This window comes from Emys orbicularis, chromosome 7 (assembly GCF_028017835.1).
Source record: "Emys orbicularis isolate rEmyOrb1 chromosome 7, rEmyOrb1.hap1, whole genome shotgun sequence".
Classification (NCBI taxonomy): domain Eukaryota; kingdom Metazoa; phylum Chordata; order Testudines; family Emydidae; genus Emys; species Emys orbicularis.
Genome location: NC_088689.1, coordinates 78,000,534 through 78,015,839, shown reverse-complemented (window position 1 = coordinate 78,015,839; position 15,306 = coordinate 78,000,534). Strand labels below are relative to the sequence as shown.

Genomic DNA, 15,306 nt, shown 5'->3' with positions numbered 1-15,306 from the left:
GGCCTGTTTTTGGCTGCCAGGGTTTTACAGAGATGGTGGTAATAGTCAGACTCATGTTACAGAGAACTCACCTGTACCCTATTCTTGACAACATCCCAATCAGAACTCCATCGCAGTCAGCAGTGCAGAGGACCACATCTTGGATGTTGAATCTCCTCCAGGGGCACGGCTTCATCATCAGTGCCAAGAAAAGTTATCTGGTTCCATCCAACAGAATAACCACCTGGGAGCAGAAATAGACACCTTGATAGCAAAGGGCTACCCATCATTAGAAAGGTTTCAGAAAATCCAGAAATGTATTATCTTGCTCCAGAGATGCAGCAGGCCTACCATAGCACTGTGCTGTGCTAGGACTCATAGTACTGTGCATAGGCATCACTCCATGGGCACAATCACTCATCAGATGTCTTCAAGCCTTCATACTAAAGGTGTGGGACCATTCCCCGGAGCACATGAAAGATCAAGCATGGGTTCCAACACAGGTATTTAACTCCTTACAGTGGTGGTCAGTCCATGATAATGCCTGCAAAGGCATGCCCATCTGCCTTCCAGATCCTTTAGTCCTCGCAACCAAGGCCAGCCTGGAGGGCTGGGGAGCTCGCTTGGAGACCCAAACAGCCCAGGGCCTCTGGAGCTAGGAGGAAAAGGCTAAACCACATAAACCTCCTAGAGCTGAGAGCTGTCCAGCTAGCTCTGCAAAGGTTCCAGCTCACTCTAAGGGGAAACCATGTCCTGGTTCAATCAGACAATATGACTACGTTTGCATATTTAAACAACCAGTGGGGAACAAGGCGTCCAGCACTACATGTGGAAGCAATGGAAATAGTGAGGTGGATGTAACAGATCTGCCTTTTCCGCAGGGTGATCCACATCAAAGTGGACCTGAACCACGAAAGGGCAAATGGTCTCACCAGGCGCTGGGTCAACAACTCCAAAGGATGCCTGAATCAGGACTCAGCATTCAGACGTTCTGTGTCCCTTCAACTGACCCGTTTGTGAATCGTACAAATGCAAAGAAGCCAAAATACTTCACAAGTGAGGCAGACTCCAGAGCCCTGGGCGCACAGATGCCTGATCGCACAGTTGGACAGAGGGCCTACTTGACGCTTTTCCACCCTGTCTGCTACTGAGGAAAGTGGTTCAGAAAATAAAATGAGAGCAGATGACGGTAATTCTTATAACTCTTCATGGGCCAAGGAAACCTTGGTTCTCAACCTGATAGAGCTGAAACTGGAACTCCCACTCCAGGTTCTGTGGAGACCGGACAGCCTTTCAAAGGTCCTGTTCTTCAACCAGACCCAAGACAGCTTCTACTAACAGCCTGACCATTGAGAGGAAAGCACTAAAAAGTCTTGTTTTTCTTCGAGTGCTTGCTCATGTCCATTCCATATTAGGTGTTTGTGCTCGCCACATGCACCGATGCCAGAAGTTTTTCCCTCAGCAGTATCCATAGGGGACTGGCTCTGGCGCCCTCTGGAGTGGCGTCCGCATGGCGTGGTATAAGGGGTGCCGCCGGCTCCCCAGCACCCTTGCCAGAAACTCCAACAGTGGGGAAGGAGGGTGGGTTGTGGAATGGACATGAGCAACACATCTCGAAGAACACCACTTACGGAAAAGTTAACTGTCTTTTCTTCTTCGAATGCTTGCTCATGTCCATTCCATATTAGGTGATTCCAAAGCAGTACCAACAGAGGTGGGTAGCAGTTCACGAACGTGTAGATTGCAACACAGCTCTGCTGAACCGAACTGGTACCAAGAGCACAATGTAAATCCCAGAAATCCTGGAATTCCAGCCATTCTGGACTTTCTCTAAGAAGACATAGACAGAGACCTTCAGCTGAGTATCATTTCATGTCAGGTGTCTGCTCTTAGTATTGTGCTATTTGTAGGATCGTTGGCCCCCTTGCAGACCATCCACAGATAGACAGATTCCTTCTAGCAGTCCGATTAGCCAGACTAGTAGTCTCAGGCCAGTCTTCCCAGCATGGGACCTAATGCTAGCTTGAGGGCCCTGCCAGCCATCCCTTTGAGCTTCTGACTCCAGTGTTGGCCTTTCATTTATCCATTAAGACTTGTTCTTAGTAGCTGTCACGTCTGCCAGGAGCTGGCAGCCTTATCCGTATGTGAGCCTTACTGAGTGTTCCGTGAGGTCAAGGTGGGGCTTGGGACACCAGCATCCTTTCTTGCTAAGGTAAATTCCTTCTTCCACACTTCCCAAGAGGCTGTGCTTCCTTTGTTCTGTCTAAAACCACAACATCCATGTGAATGAGTAGCCTCCTCCAGGAGTCCCCCTCGTTCCCTCAGGGCAGCTTAGCAAATGGCCCCTCACCTCACCATATGAGCTTATCATGTAGTCCCTAATCATAGTTTATTAACAAAACGAATTGCAAAAGTCTAGAATGCAAAAGTCCTGAAACAGTCCATATCACCCCAGTCCATGTAGATTTTAAAACCCAGCTTTGTTCTCACTTGTCAGTCCTCCTCTGCCAGGACAGTCACCCCAGCTCTTACTTCTGGGGTTCAACACTGCTCTTCCCAGCCTTTCTGCTGGGAGCATCCCTCACTCTCCCTGGCCCTCTTATGACTCCCCCGGGGACCAGCTCTTTGGTGAGGAGATGTCAGCACTCCCCTTCTTCCCCTGCCTTCACCCCCTCTGGCCCTTGACTCCAGCTCTCTGGCTTAGAGCCAGCAGGCATCTCCCTCTGCTCCTTCTGCCCTCTGGCCCTCTCTCTTTGGCTTGGGGACACCAGCCAGCAAACCCCTCTTGCTGTTTTCCTGCCTTCAGCCCTTTCCCAGGAACCACCTTCCCTCTCTGGCAGCTCTCATCTTCTACTCTTCCTGACTGAACCAGTCTGCCTTGCTTCCCCAGGTCTCTTTCTCGCCAGGCCTCTTATAGCCTCCAGGTGCTGCCCTCTTAATTGGCTCCACTGGGGGCTCCTGGACTGGAACAGGAGATCTGAGTTTGGTTTCATTTAATGGGCAAGCTACTCTGTTATTATCCAACTGGAAAGACGTGGCGCACCTTAGATGTTGGAAGAGCATTGAAAATCTCTCAAACATACAGAATCCACAAAATCGGGCTTTCTATTTGTGTCCTCCACTGAAAATGCCAGGGACTCGGAGCTTCCAATTCCTTCATTGATAGATGGATTAGACTATGTATTGTGGAAGCTTATAAATAATCAGAGGTTCCTGTCCCAGAAGGGATTAAGGTACGCGCCACGAGACCCTTAGCAACCTCCTGGGTGGAACGAGCAAGTGGGTTCAGTTCAGAAATTTGCAAAGTGGCCACTTGGTCTACAGCTAACATCTTCATTAAGCACTACGGCGTGGACCTTCTGTCTTCTGCAGATGCCTCTTTTGGCAGGATGGTGCTGCAGGCTTTCGAGTAAGCTCACAAAAAGGCAGGTACTTCTTTCCTCTTAAAGTTTTGTTTCATAACCCTCCCTATATCTGTTCACTGCTCGTTACTTCCCAAACATCCAGAATTGTGGGAGATGCAGGACTGCAGAATGGAAGTTTTCTTAATGATAATTTCCTTTCTGCTAGCAGGATCTCCCACAATTCTACCCACTCTAGATGGTTCATGAGTCAAAGGTCAGATGTTAAGTGGAATTGTTACAATAGGACAGTGCCTGTCTACGACTTAAAAGCATTCCTTGATCTAATGTACATAGTTATTTCATTATCTCTGGAATATTTGTTAATGATATTATGCAACTGTTAGAGCTTGGGACTAACTCATTTGGCACCAAGTGGTTGCAGAAGGAGCAGGGCCAGATTGTGTGGCACCAAAATGCTGATCTGCCTCCATGAGCTGCAGAGAGAGGAGAGCAGCCGAGAACGGTGGGAGACACTGCTAGCAGAAAGGAAATATCGGCAAGAAATTTTCTGTTCCACTGCATAATGAATATATGATTAGTGATTATTTCCTCTGTGAAAGGTTCTGGACCTGATAGTTCTGCTGCTAATCCATACTACAAACACCAAGAGCAGGAAGCAAATTGAGAGAGTGCTGAGGAACAAGATTCCACTGGGCTGTGTGCCAGAGCAGCTGCTACAGAGCGCCTTCCGAAATCACTCATTGGTGAGTACTGCTGCTACTTTGAGATTCTGCACACTGGGAGCATTCCCCTTTCCACCTCCTGGGATGTGGCAGATTGTGATTCAGCTCTTTACAGGTTAGAAACAAAGACCCACTTCCAGAGCTTGTCTCGTGGACCTTGTCAACCTTCCTGTGGACTTCCCAAGATTTGCTGGAGAAGAACTGCCCTTCTCTGCCCCGCAGCATAGGATAGGCTTCTGGTTCTTCTGCAGATCTTAGGAAGCCCTCTTGCTCTCTGTCTCCCCACCACAAGTGACCCCCTCCTCAAAGGCCTGACATGCTGCTCTGCCTCACATTTTTCTTAGACTTTACATTTTTAAACCCATACCTTATTGCTAGTATAAAATAGTCTGCATTTAGATGTGTACATGTGTCTGACTTGAGTGCCTACAGTTACAAGGAGAAGGGACCATGAATGCGGACAGACAGTGCCTGTCTACAACTTAAAGCAGGGCATGAAGACTGAGCATTTGTCTGCCCTGGGGGTTTTTAGTTACTAGTTTAGCTGCACCAGTGTAAACCTGAGTGTAGACTGTTGTAAACTGACTTGCATGAGTCACCCAGTTCAAGTCCCATTTTACACTGGTGCAGCGTGTCTGCATGAGGAGTTTGCACCAGTGCAGCTGTACTCTGTTGCTGCAAAAAAGCTCTTGTGTGGACAAGTTCTTCATTGTTTTGAAAGCAAAGCAGACCTATAGAGATCACAATCTAAGTGGGAATCTGTTGTGGCGTCAGCCCATATCTAGTGAGATGGGAGAGTTAGAGGCCAGGGAATCACCTACTAAACTAACTAGGGATCTTGAGAATAAAGAGCAGTGCTCCTCAAGTTGGAACTCGTAAAATGAGGGATGGAAGCTTTGAAAGCAAATAGTAATCATGGGAATCTCATGTCTGTGTCATGATGTCTGTCTTTCAGGTTATCAAAGACTTCTTCCCATCAATCCTGTCACTGGCTCAGACCTTTCTGCACTCTGCTGATCCATGTGTCGTCTCCTTTGGCAGCTGCATGTACAAGCAAGCATTTGCAGCCTTTGACTCTTACTGTCAGCAGGTATATTTTGAAATATATAATAGCATATACTTTTACTCTGTTAAACATGAGTTCTGACAGGCTGCAGATCGAAGTAGGGATATCAAATAAACCTGGAGATCAATGAATCCTCTACATAGGAGTTACAGATATTTTCACCTTGTTTTGTACAATATCTTTCACTCAAACTGCTTCTGAAAATGCTATATAAACTCAATAATGCAGATACAAAGTTAAATAATAAATGGAGGAACAAGTTGAGGTGTGAGTAGGGGAGAACATCCATACTTTCAGTTTATATGAACTGGGATGGCGAGTCAGGGAGCTGTTTACAATGGCAGGAGCTGCAAAGAAAATGACTGTCAGCAGTAGTGCCAGACTTTAAGGAATGACATAGAGGAGACCAGCGCTAAATTAAGTAGAGTGAACAGACAGAGAAGCTGATAGAGAGAAGGTCCAGGAAAGCAACTGGAAACTCATGGAGGGTTTGTGAATCAAGAAAGTCAATTTTGAACTGTATCTGGTATTGTTAAGTGCTGAAGGCTGGAATGTCATTGCCTCAGTAATGCTGTTCGGGCTGCCCAGTGCTTCTGTCCTTGGAGCGCCAATATTATCGGTACTAGCAGCAGATAAGGCAGCCTGCTAATTCAGCAGACCTTTACTCATAAAGAGAGACCACAGGCCCGGTGTAGTGACAAAGGCCCTTGGCCAGGTTTATTGCCCTCAAGGCACAGTCCTAGTGCCCTGGCTCTACAGGTATATTAACACGTGAGTGCCCAGGGGCAAGGAGTAGCTCAGTCACCAGCAGGAATCTCTGCTGTCCAGTAGGCTACACAAAGAGTTAAGGCGAGATACCCTGACATTTATAGACTGAGACAAACAACTGGGATAAACAACTTAAACACCACCTTACGTGTTTTATGACATCTGTTTATCATCTCCCCTTGTTCCTGAAATCTCAGACAAAACATCCCTATTTATTATTTTGTCAAATCATCTTATCTTGTACTAGATTGGGATGTATCTGTACTAGCTGGAATATATTTATGTGCATATCTAGTGTCTAGAACACTAGCAACAACTTTGTCAAGTTCATGGACTGGGCAGTGAACTTGTAAGCATCTGCTTTAATCCATGGCCTGGCTTTGGTTCACAGCCTCCGGTTCAGGCCTTAGATCTTGCACCAGGCCCAGTGCTCCAGGCTCTCTCTCTCTTCTACTACTACTACTTCTGGAAATGACTGAGAAGTCAGTGAAGCTGTGTGAGATTGGAGGTGATCTACTTTCACTTGAGGCAGGGAGCAGCATTCTGCATGTACCGAATCTGGAAAGATGAGACCTGGGAAGAGTGATCAGGAAGCCACAGCAGTGCAAGCATGAGTGCAGAAGGGAAACAGGCAATTACATATAGAACCAAAGGCTTTTGAAGGACTGGATATCAGGCTAAAGGATAAGGCCAAGATTGGGGACATTAGATGTGCTCTGAACTGAGAAGGGAATTAGAAGAGATGCAGTTGAATTTTGAGATGACTTTCTGGTTTTGAAACATTTCTTTATGTGAACAAATCGGAGACAAAGCCACAGATTTTCTTGTTCAAGACTGGCAGAAATACAGGTGTCAGAAGAAATGTGCAGTTGAGTACTGCAAAGGACAGGTTAAGATGATCGAAAGAGAAAGCAGATATGAAATCAGAGGGCTAAGAACTGAACTCTGTGGGTAGTACTGAGGAGGATGAATTGGTTACTATTTGTATAGCACTTTGAAGATAAAAAGTGTTCTATACAGGACATGCCAACCAAGTATTCTTGTGATGGAGCCACTTGGGACACATATAGAGCATCTGGATAGGGATGAGTAGGACCATGGCAGACGGGAATCATATGTGACGGGTTCCCCCCGGGGTGCCACCTGGAACTGGGGTACCACTGAGCTCACTGATCCATCAGCCTGGGCTCCCTCTCATGCTGTACTGCTGTGACAAGCTGCAAAGCCCTCCAGCCTGCACTTTCACCAGTATCCATATAGGTAGGGGCACACCCAGCTGCAGTTACAAGCAGGCTTTCTGACCAGCCTGTGCATAGGAAGGCTACTCACAGCTCCTCAGGCACGCACCCCCTCTGGAGTATAAACCCAAAATTATACGGTTTTACGCTGCAAAGGGAACTGTACAGTGTAAGCTCATAAAATTCACCCCCTCCCTCAATGTGGAGAGGAATACGCAACAGGCTTTTGCCCCTGAGTTATGATTCCCACACACTTCACTCCAACTCACTGGTTTAGATAAAGCAAAAACAAGTTTATTAGCTACAAAAGATAGATTTTAAGTGATTATAAGTGATAGCAAATAGATCAAAGCAGATTACCTAGAAAATAAACAAAAAACACAAACTAAGCTAAATACACTAAATAGATTCAATATGAATAGCAGATTCTCACCCTAAGAGATGATACAAGGAGGCTGCAGATTCTTAAGGGGCAAGCTGCACTTGCTTTACAGTTGGAATCCCCAGTTGTTTCATTCACAGGCTAAAAATCCCTTTAGCCTGGGTCCAGCACTTCCCGCAGTTAAGTCTTTGTTCCTCAGGTGTTTTCAGGAGTCTTCTTGTGTGGGGAGCGAAGCACACCAGATGATGTCGCTCCTTGTCTTAAATAGCTTTTGCATATGGCGGGAACCCTTTGTTCTCAAAGTTTGGTTCCCAGACCAGTCTGTGGAAAAATACTGACATCCCAAGATGGAGTCTAGAGACATGTGGTCTCATCACATGTCCCACATAGCAGCCATCACACACAGGCTGTTTGGAGCTTTCACAGGAAGGCTCACCAGGTGGGAGATAAGCTTCTCCTAAGGCCTATTGTTTTTTCCTAATGACCCATTGCTCTGAATAGGCCCTTCCCCACCCACTATCTAGACTGAAAGCATTTTGTCTACTGGGCGTTACCCAGGTGTAACTACATTTGAAATACAGATACATAGTCAATATTCATAACTCCAGATACAAAAATGATACATGCATACAAATAAGATAATCATGTTCAGCAAATCATAAGCTTTCCAGTGACACCTCACATGACTTGACTTATCTAGCATAAAATACATTATAATTGTCATAATCATATCATAATACTATCACTGCGAAGAATATGGGGTGCAGTGTCACACCATATACAACTGCATAGCTATGGAAGCAGTCTCAAAGGATGGAGTAATCCACAATATTAAAGCTGTACTGAGCCCAAGGCAAAAGAGATGAATTCTCACCTAAGCTCATGGATCCCTAGCCCTTTCCTTTAATTTATGATGGACTTGTTATTTGTTTGTCATCCTATATGGTGTAGCATATACTTTGTTGTTGTCCCAGGGGTCTTCTGGTACAGAACAGATATTTTTCTATTTGCTTTTCACTCTTGGTTTCTTGTGGGTTTTTCCTTCAGGAAGTTGTGAGTGCATTGGTGACTCACGTTTGCGGTGGAAATGATGTAGAAATGGACATTTCTCTGGATGTGCTCACTGACCTGGTGACTCTGCATACCACCTCATTGATACGCTATGCCACCTTTGTGAAGGTAGTGTATCTGCTTGTGAATGGTCCACACTTAGGGCTTGTCTATAGGATGAGTTAGTGTGTGGGTGTTGTAACAGGGTAGGCTGTCTCCTGGGCACCCCATCATGGCCAGAGGTTGCTCTACAGTGCCCTTCGTTTCCTCTGTTTCAGGGTCCCTCAAAAATGCCACACCATCATTCTCATCCAATTACAGCCTTTCTTGGGGATCTGTTTTTTATTAACACAAAGTACCAAAAACAAATATAAAAAAATCTTCCACCCAGCCTTAAGCTGGGCACAGCCCCTCCTTCCTGAGGTACTGCCCCTTCCTGGTCTCAGAGCAGCTGGAGAAAATGCAAGGCCTGACTTGCCTTCTCCCAAAAGAATATCAAAACTTTCGGCTGGGTCTTGTTACCCAGCCCCACTCCTGTCCTCGGGGATGACTGCAGATACCCTCTCTCCCTGAAGCTTTTCTCTGTGGTTCCCCTTCCAGCTCTGCCCTCACTGGAATACACTCTGACCATTTATAGCCCAGGTGCAGCCCTCGCACCTCTAATTAGCTCAGCTGGGAGCACCTGCTCTAGCACAGGGGAACTGACCTGTTTTAATCACAGGGCCCAGCTGTCCTGTTACAGATGTAAATCTACAGCACTCCAATGTGTCATGCACTAACTGTGTGGACCCTGCTGCTGCACACTAAAAGTTCTCTAGTGTGATTTGACCTACTGCTGTTTCATGTTGGGGATGAGAGCTTGGGAGTATAGGGGAGTGGGAGGATAAGAATAGGGGTGGGGATGAGGTAGGAGCCTGGGAGGCGATATGGAGAGGGTGCAGGAAATGGAGGTAGGTGTGGGAGACAATGACAAGCTTGTGGCATGGGGAGTGCAGGGCCAGAAAGATCTAGAGCACATTCCCATCTAGAACTTGGAATTGAACCCAAGAGTCCTGAGTCTCTAGATGCCTCTGCTTTCTGGCAGATAGCTCTGAAACCCACTGGCAAAGTGTGTGGCTCTCATCTTCCTCTAGTGCCTGACCCACACTGAGGATAACAACCTACTGATGCTACCAGTTTCTTCGTTAGCACAAGTGATAGAGGTCTGTGCTGTGGATCTCAAGATCAAAATCCTGTGATGACCCAAGTTGGGGGATCAATATGATTCCTTGTGATGGAATTTCTGTTTTTTTTGTTTGTTAAAAAATACAAAAAACAAATTGCATTTTTAAAAAAGTTGGTAAAAGAACATTAAGGTTATAAAGTCCAGCCCTCAAAAGTTAAAGTGTCAGAAAAAAGGTTGCCCATGCAACCTTAATTTGGTTTCCTTGTGCATATGCATTATAATGGACTTGGCTAACAGGGACAGAACCACTGCCCATCCTGTACCCTGAATGGGGCCTACACGCAGGACGACCAAATTAAAGTTGTGTAGGCAGTCTTAAATCAAGCATTTCCTAACTGAGAATGGCTTGACTTTGCAGTCATAATGTTCTTTTTAATATAGGGTTTTTGTATGTAACTTGCTAGGATTTTTAAAAAGGAAAATGAAAAAAAAAATCAGAAATTCCTTCATGAGGAACCATATTTACCCTTGCATGTGCTGGACCTTTGTATCCACAGCAGAGACCTCTACCATTCCAGCTAAGGAACAACTGTTAGACTCTGAGGATAACAGCCTAATACCCTCTGTGGACCAATCATTAGGGGGAATGCAGTGCACCTTTGCAAGTAACTTACATAATTATTTATTAGACAGCAGGGGAATGTTGGTAATTCTGCAGTCTATTCTTGGCTTTGGAGGGGAGTATGGTCTAGTGGTTATAGACCGCACAGCAAAGCACTTAGATTTGGCACATTGTGCCTCACGGGTGGCTGAATGGGTGAGGCTTGGCTCTGCCATGTTAGAGACCCATGTTCTATTCTCAGCTCTGCCACAAGTGACCTTGTGCAACCTCTCGCTTACCCCCTCATTAAATGGAGGGAAATTATATATGCCTGTCTTTGGAGGTAGGGCTGTTAGAATTTGCTCAATAATAAATTCATGGTCTCCTCCTAATGCCAACCCAATACACCCTCCCCTAAGCCAAACTGTGAGATAGCAGCAGTAGTGCATCGCAACCCACCCAGAGCTTTAGCTTTATGCCTAATCTGTATGAGGCTCAGTGGAGTCTGGGGAGCATATTTTGTGCATTAGGCAGGTGGTGAGCTCTGTAGAGGTCAAGGATGCTTAGTATATTTGGCACATAGGGATCTCTATGGGGATAGAGCATGCTCAACACAGACAGAATGTTCAGAGATTTTAGCAAGAATCCTCCATAAAGCTCTACTGAGCATGTGCAATTGGCACTTTTGGGAGGCTTATAATTTGATACATTTCATGGCAACAGCAAATGGCACCCCCTTGACCCTAAGATCATCCCTTGCAAATTCCAAATTCCTGCTCCAAATCATGGACTTGCTAGTGCTTTTCAGAGAAATAGCTGGATAAAAATATTAACATGAGCAAAATTACCAAGTAGTGGAAAAACTAGCCTTGTTCTGGGAAACAACCATTTTCATAAAGGAAAAAAAGTAGCCCAAGGCAGAGACCAGGTGTAGAAAATTCCAATCTAAATGGTTACAATTTGTGAGCAATTGAAACAGAGGCTTGTAATGGAAAGCGTTAGGCAACCTTAGCTGTAGGCATCACTACCAGAATATTAGTTTTGGTCAAGATCCAATGTTTGAATCACCTTTTATCAGTTTTGAGTTTGGCACCTTTCAATGTCATTGAACTCCCCCTCTCATCACAAGAACAAGAAGCAAACAGCCCTCCTAATCTTCCTTCTCTAGATCATTCACTATTTTATAGACTTTTGTCATGTCCCTTTTTGTCTGTCCACTCTGTAGGGTAACAACCCCAATCTTTTCAATTTCTCTTCCTAGGAGAATTTCTCCAGGCACTCGCTCATTCTCGTCACCCTTCTCTGAACCCCCGTTAGTTCTGCAATATCCATTCAGAGATGGGGTGTCAAGTGCTGCACATAGTATCCAGATGAAGCCACACCACTGATTTATACAATGGCATTATATCATTTTCCATATTATTCTCCATCCCACCATGATCATTAATGCACTTGGGACTTGCTTTGGAAACTAGGATCAAAGCCTTAATGTGGCAATGGAAGCAGAATGGGTGTCAGTAGAAGGACTGGAGCACAGATTTAACATGCTCCTAGTGACCAAAGCCATGGAGGAAGCGGGCAGCTACATTTTGCATGTCTTCCCTTTCAGCCTCAGTCATGGGGAATTGCAGTAATGTAGCCCAGAGGTGACATATGCATAGATGCTTCTTTAATTTGAATTCACAGTGGTAGCAATTGTTGTTACTGACAATCAGGTGTGCTATTTGGAGTGTGAGAAGGACCTGTCAGAGTATTGTGGCTACTTTGACACTTATCTATTACAGAACATTTTAGACTATACGGAGAAACTGAATCCACAGCAAATTCGGAAACTCTTCTACATTCTTGGCGAGTTGGCATTCAGCCAGAGGCAGGAAGACAGCTATATTCAGGTAAGTGGAGGGGGAGAGAGACAATGGGGACAGGAAGGAAGCAAGTCCCTGGTCTTTCTCCCCTTGCTGTGCTAGTTTGCAGAGCTTGTGTGTTGTGGAGACAGCAGCAGCAGGCCCAGGATGGTGCAGCCTGTACAGCCCTCTTGCATGTGGGGATTTCTGGTGCACAGTACCTTTTTAATTTTAAAATTTCCTCCCTTTATCCCCCCTCCCCCCAAGTTTGATGGTTGTGAGCCCCTTTCCTGCTCCAGACTTTTCTCCTGTGGCGCTCATTTGTCTTCCACACAGAAGGAACTCCCTGCTGCTACCGCACACCTGATTAGTTCCACTGGAGAGACACTCCCTTCCTGCACACATTCTGAGGGGTACAGTAGCAGAACTTGGCTTCTACGCACCCTAGGCATTCTTCAGGAAGCATAGCTCAGTTACTGCACGCCCAGTAGGTCTGCTGCGGGAAGCTTCTCTCCAACAGGCCACTTAAGGTTTGCAAGACCGAAACAAAAGAGACTCCGCCCCTAAAGAGTTATCCTCCTCAAAGGAGTATTTTCTCTGCTGCATCGCTGCAGTGAAGTGTTAGACTTCAGAGCTTTGTTATCTGTAGTTTGATATCTAAAACTCTAGAGGACAAATGTGTGTTACCAAATCCATTTTATGTCTGAATTGACTTCCAGCTGCTTATACAGCATCCCAGGAGCAAGTCAATTACACTGTAATAACAGCATGTTCAAATACATAGGTCTGAATTTTCATACCCGTCAATGAGGCAGTGGTCAGGCAAAAGTAGCTGAAAAAATTTGAGTACATTTATTTCATTGTGAAAATTGGAAGTTGTGAGACCTGGCCTTAGAAACAGTATAGAGCCTGCAAATAAAAATATCCTTCTGAACACTTTCATTAAAAACAGAAAAAATCTGGACTAATAGCTCCTTCAACTAAATAGCTAGAACAAAGGTCAAAACAAGCCTAATTTTGGAACATTGGTTGCATCTTTAACTGTGGATGTGTGGCCAGTGTCCCCATAGTAAAGGAGGTCACTGTCACATTCCAGAGTGCAACCCAAACAGTGAAGGACTGTGTCACTGCCTGCCCTGTATTCTGAGTGCTTTTAATGCTCTGCTGCTGTGATTCACCACCAGGACACTGATAACCTACAGAGAAGCACGCACTGAGTGTCTCTGTGTTAAGCAGTTCTGACTCCAGCAGCCTGTCTACAACACAACAACCCCACTGTATGCTTTGTCACCCAGTTACCTTATGCAGGGATGACCCCAACACACTCTCTGTCCCAAATTTCCCCCAAACCATCTTCTCTGAAGTATCCAGTCCTCTCCTGGAATGCTCAGAGAAATAATGTTTGTTTGCTCCTCTAAAGTGACAAAATGTGCTCAGCTTATCACTTTAACTGCGGTAGACTATCACTTCAGTTCAGATACAGAACTGGGTCAGTTTAGATTAAAAGTAAAACAAGTTTATTAATAAAAGGAAATAGGATTTTAAGTGAGTTCAGATATCAAGGATAGTGTTAGAAATGGTTACAAGTGAATAAAAGTGAAATACACTTTCTAGTGGCTAAGACTTAACTCAACAAGCTGCAGTCTTTGTTCAAGATAGTTTGCTTACCAATCTACCTTCCAGCAAGATGGCTGAGCACCCGTCTGACCAGGATCTCCCACAAGGTCCAAAGTGCTCGGTTTCTTTCTCTTCTTAAGCTACTTGGGGTTCTTTGCCCCTCTTTTATAGTCCAGTGAACGTTTGAAATGGATTCTTCTGAAGGGTTTCCCCCAAAGAAAAGTTTAGTCAAGCTGTGAGGTAGGCGACATGGAGTCTCCTGGTAAAGGACGTTCCATGCTGGGTTTTTCACCCGCTGGTGTTTGCTAAAATGCAAATTGATCTGTTCCTACACTCCCCTCTCCCTGCCATGATGCTGAGTGGCTATCTCCTCCCCTTATTGGCTTGCTGGTCCTGTTTACCTTCGTTGTAAATTGCATTCCCATTGTTTCTTAATGTAACTTGGAAAATAACTTCAAAGTGGCAGAACCACATTGCTATGTCTAGTGTGGGGTAACTTCAGCCCTGCCTGGCAGGCACACTTTGATAACATAATTCTAAATATATATTTGTCATCCATACATACACCACCCAATGATATTGATGATCAGTAGGATATTCGCTTTCTACTGATATCTTATTTGACACCTTTTAGATGCAATTTATGACATTAGGGAGTTGGGGTACACTCAACTGGACAGGCCAGCTGAAACTTACCGCCCTGTTGTATTGGGTTGCTGTTTAGTCAGTCGCAACATGTGTTTTCCCTTACAAGGATGTACTTCACACGGTCTGGCTGCCCTGTTGTGTGAAGGAAATTAACAGGGAAGTAAATGAGCTCTATTGCAAGCTTTGAGGACAGACATGTTGAAAAGTGAGATATTCACAGCAGTACCATTAACACACACAAATGCATACATGGTGACTACTTGTAATGCCTCATTCATTCTCTCTCTCTCTCTCTCTCTCTCTCTGCAGGACGATATGCATATGGTGATCAGGAAGTGGCTGTCTAGCACTGTTCCAAAGTATAAACAAATGGGGATTATTGGTGCTATTACCGTGGCAGGCAGCATGGCAGCAAAGAGGTGGGGAAGGAATAGAACCTGTCAACTGTCATTTAACCTGCTCTAGCCAGACTGATATAACCAGAGCTAGTAAGAGGGGAGGAGAAATGGGATAGTCACATCATTTGTGGTGGTCACTCTAAGGCTCACTGGAAGAAAAACACTGAAAAACATTTTTTGCACACTATTGTCCCGTGTATCCCTTGAAAAGGTGCTCTCCTGCTGCTGGTCCTGCCACTGCTTTCCTGATAATGCTGATTCTGAGATGCCTGGATCAGCATCAGAAGGAGTTGTGACAGGAACAGATTTGGGATCGTGGTAGACAGTCAGTGCAACATGAGCTTCTGTGGCTAATACAATCCTTGGATGTAAAAACTGGATTCTTGAGTAGGAGTAGAGAGGTTATATGACCTCTGTATTTGTCACTGGTGTTACTGCTGCTGGAATGCTGTGTCCTGTTCTG

At 45.2% G+C, this 15,306-nt stretch overlaps 1 protein-coding gene across 1 annotated transcript in view; it reads left to right on the top strand.

Annotated features, from left to right (window-relative positions):
* FANCD2 (FA complementation group D2) overlaps positions 1 to 15,306 on the top strand; it is a 183,633-nt gene that overhangs the window by 35,954 nt on the left and 132,373 nt on the right. Inside the window, exons 14-18 of the mRNA XM_065408219.1 lie at positions 3,944 to 4,087; positions 5,022 to 5,156; positions 8,568 to 8,699; positions 12,121 to 12,228; positions 14,755 to 14,864. Of these exons, the coding sequence (XP_065264291.1) occupies positions 3,944 to 4,087; positions 5,022 to 5,156; positions 8,568 to 8,699; positions 12,121 to 12,228; positions 14,755 to 14,864 (629 nt within the window). The remainder of the gene's footprint in view (positions 1 to 3,943; positions 4,088 to 5,021; positions 5,157 to 8,567; positions 8,700 to 12,120; positions 12,229 to 14,754; positions 14,865 to 15,306) is intronic.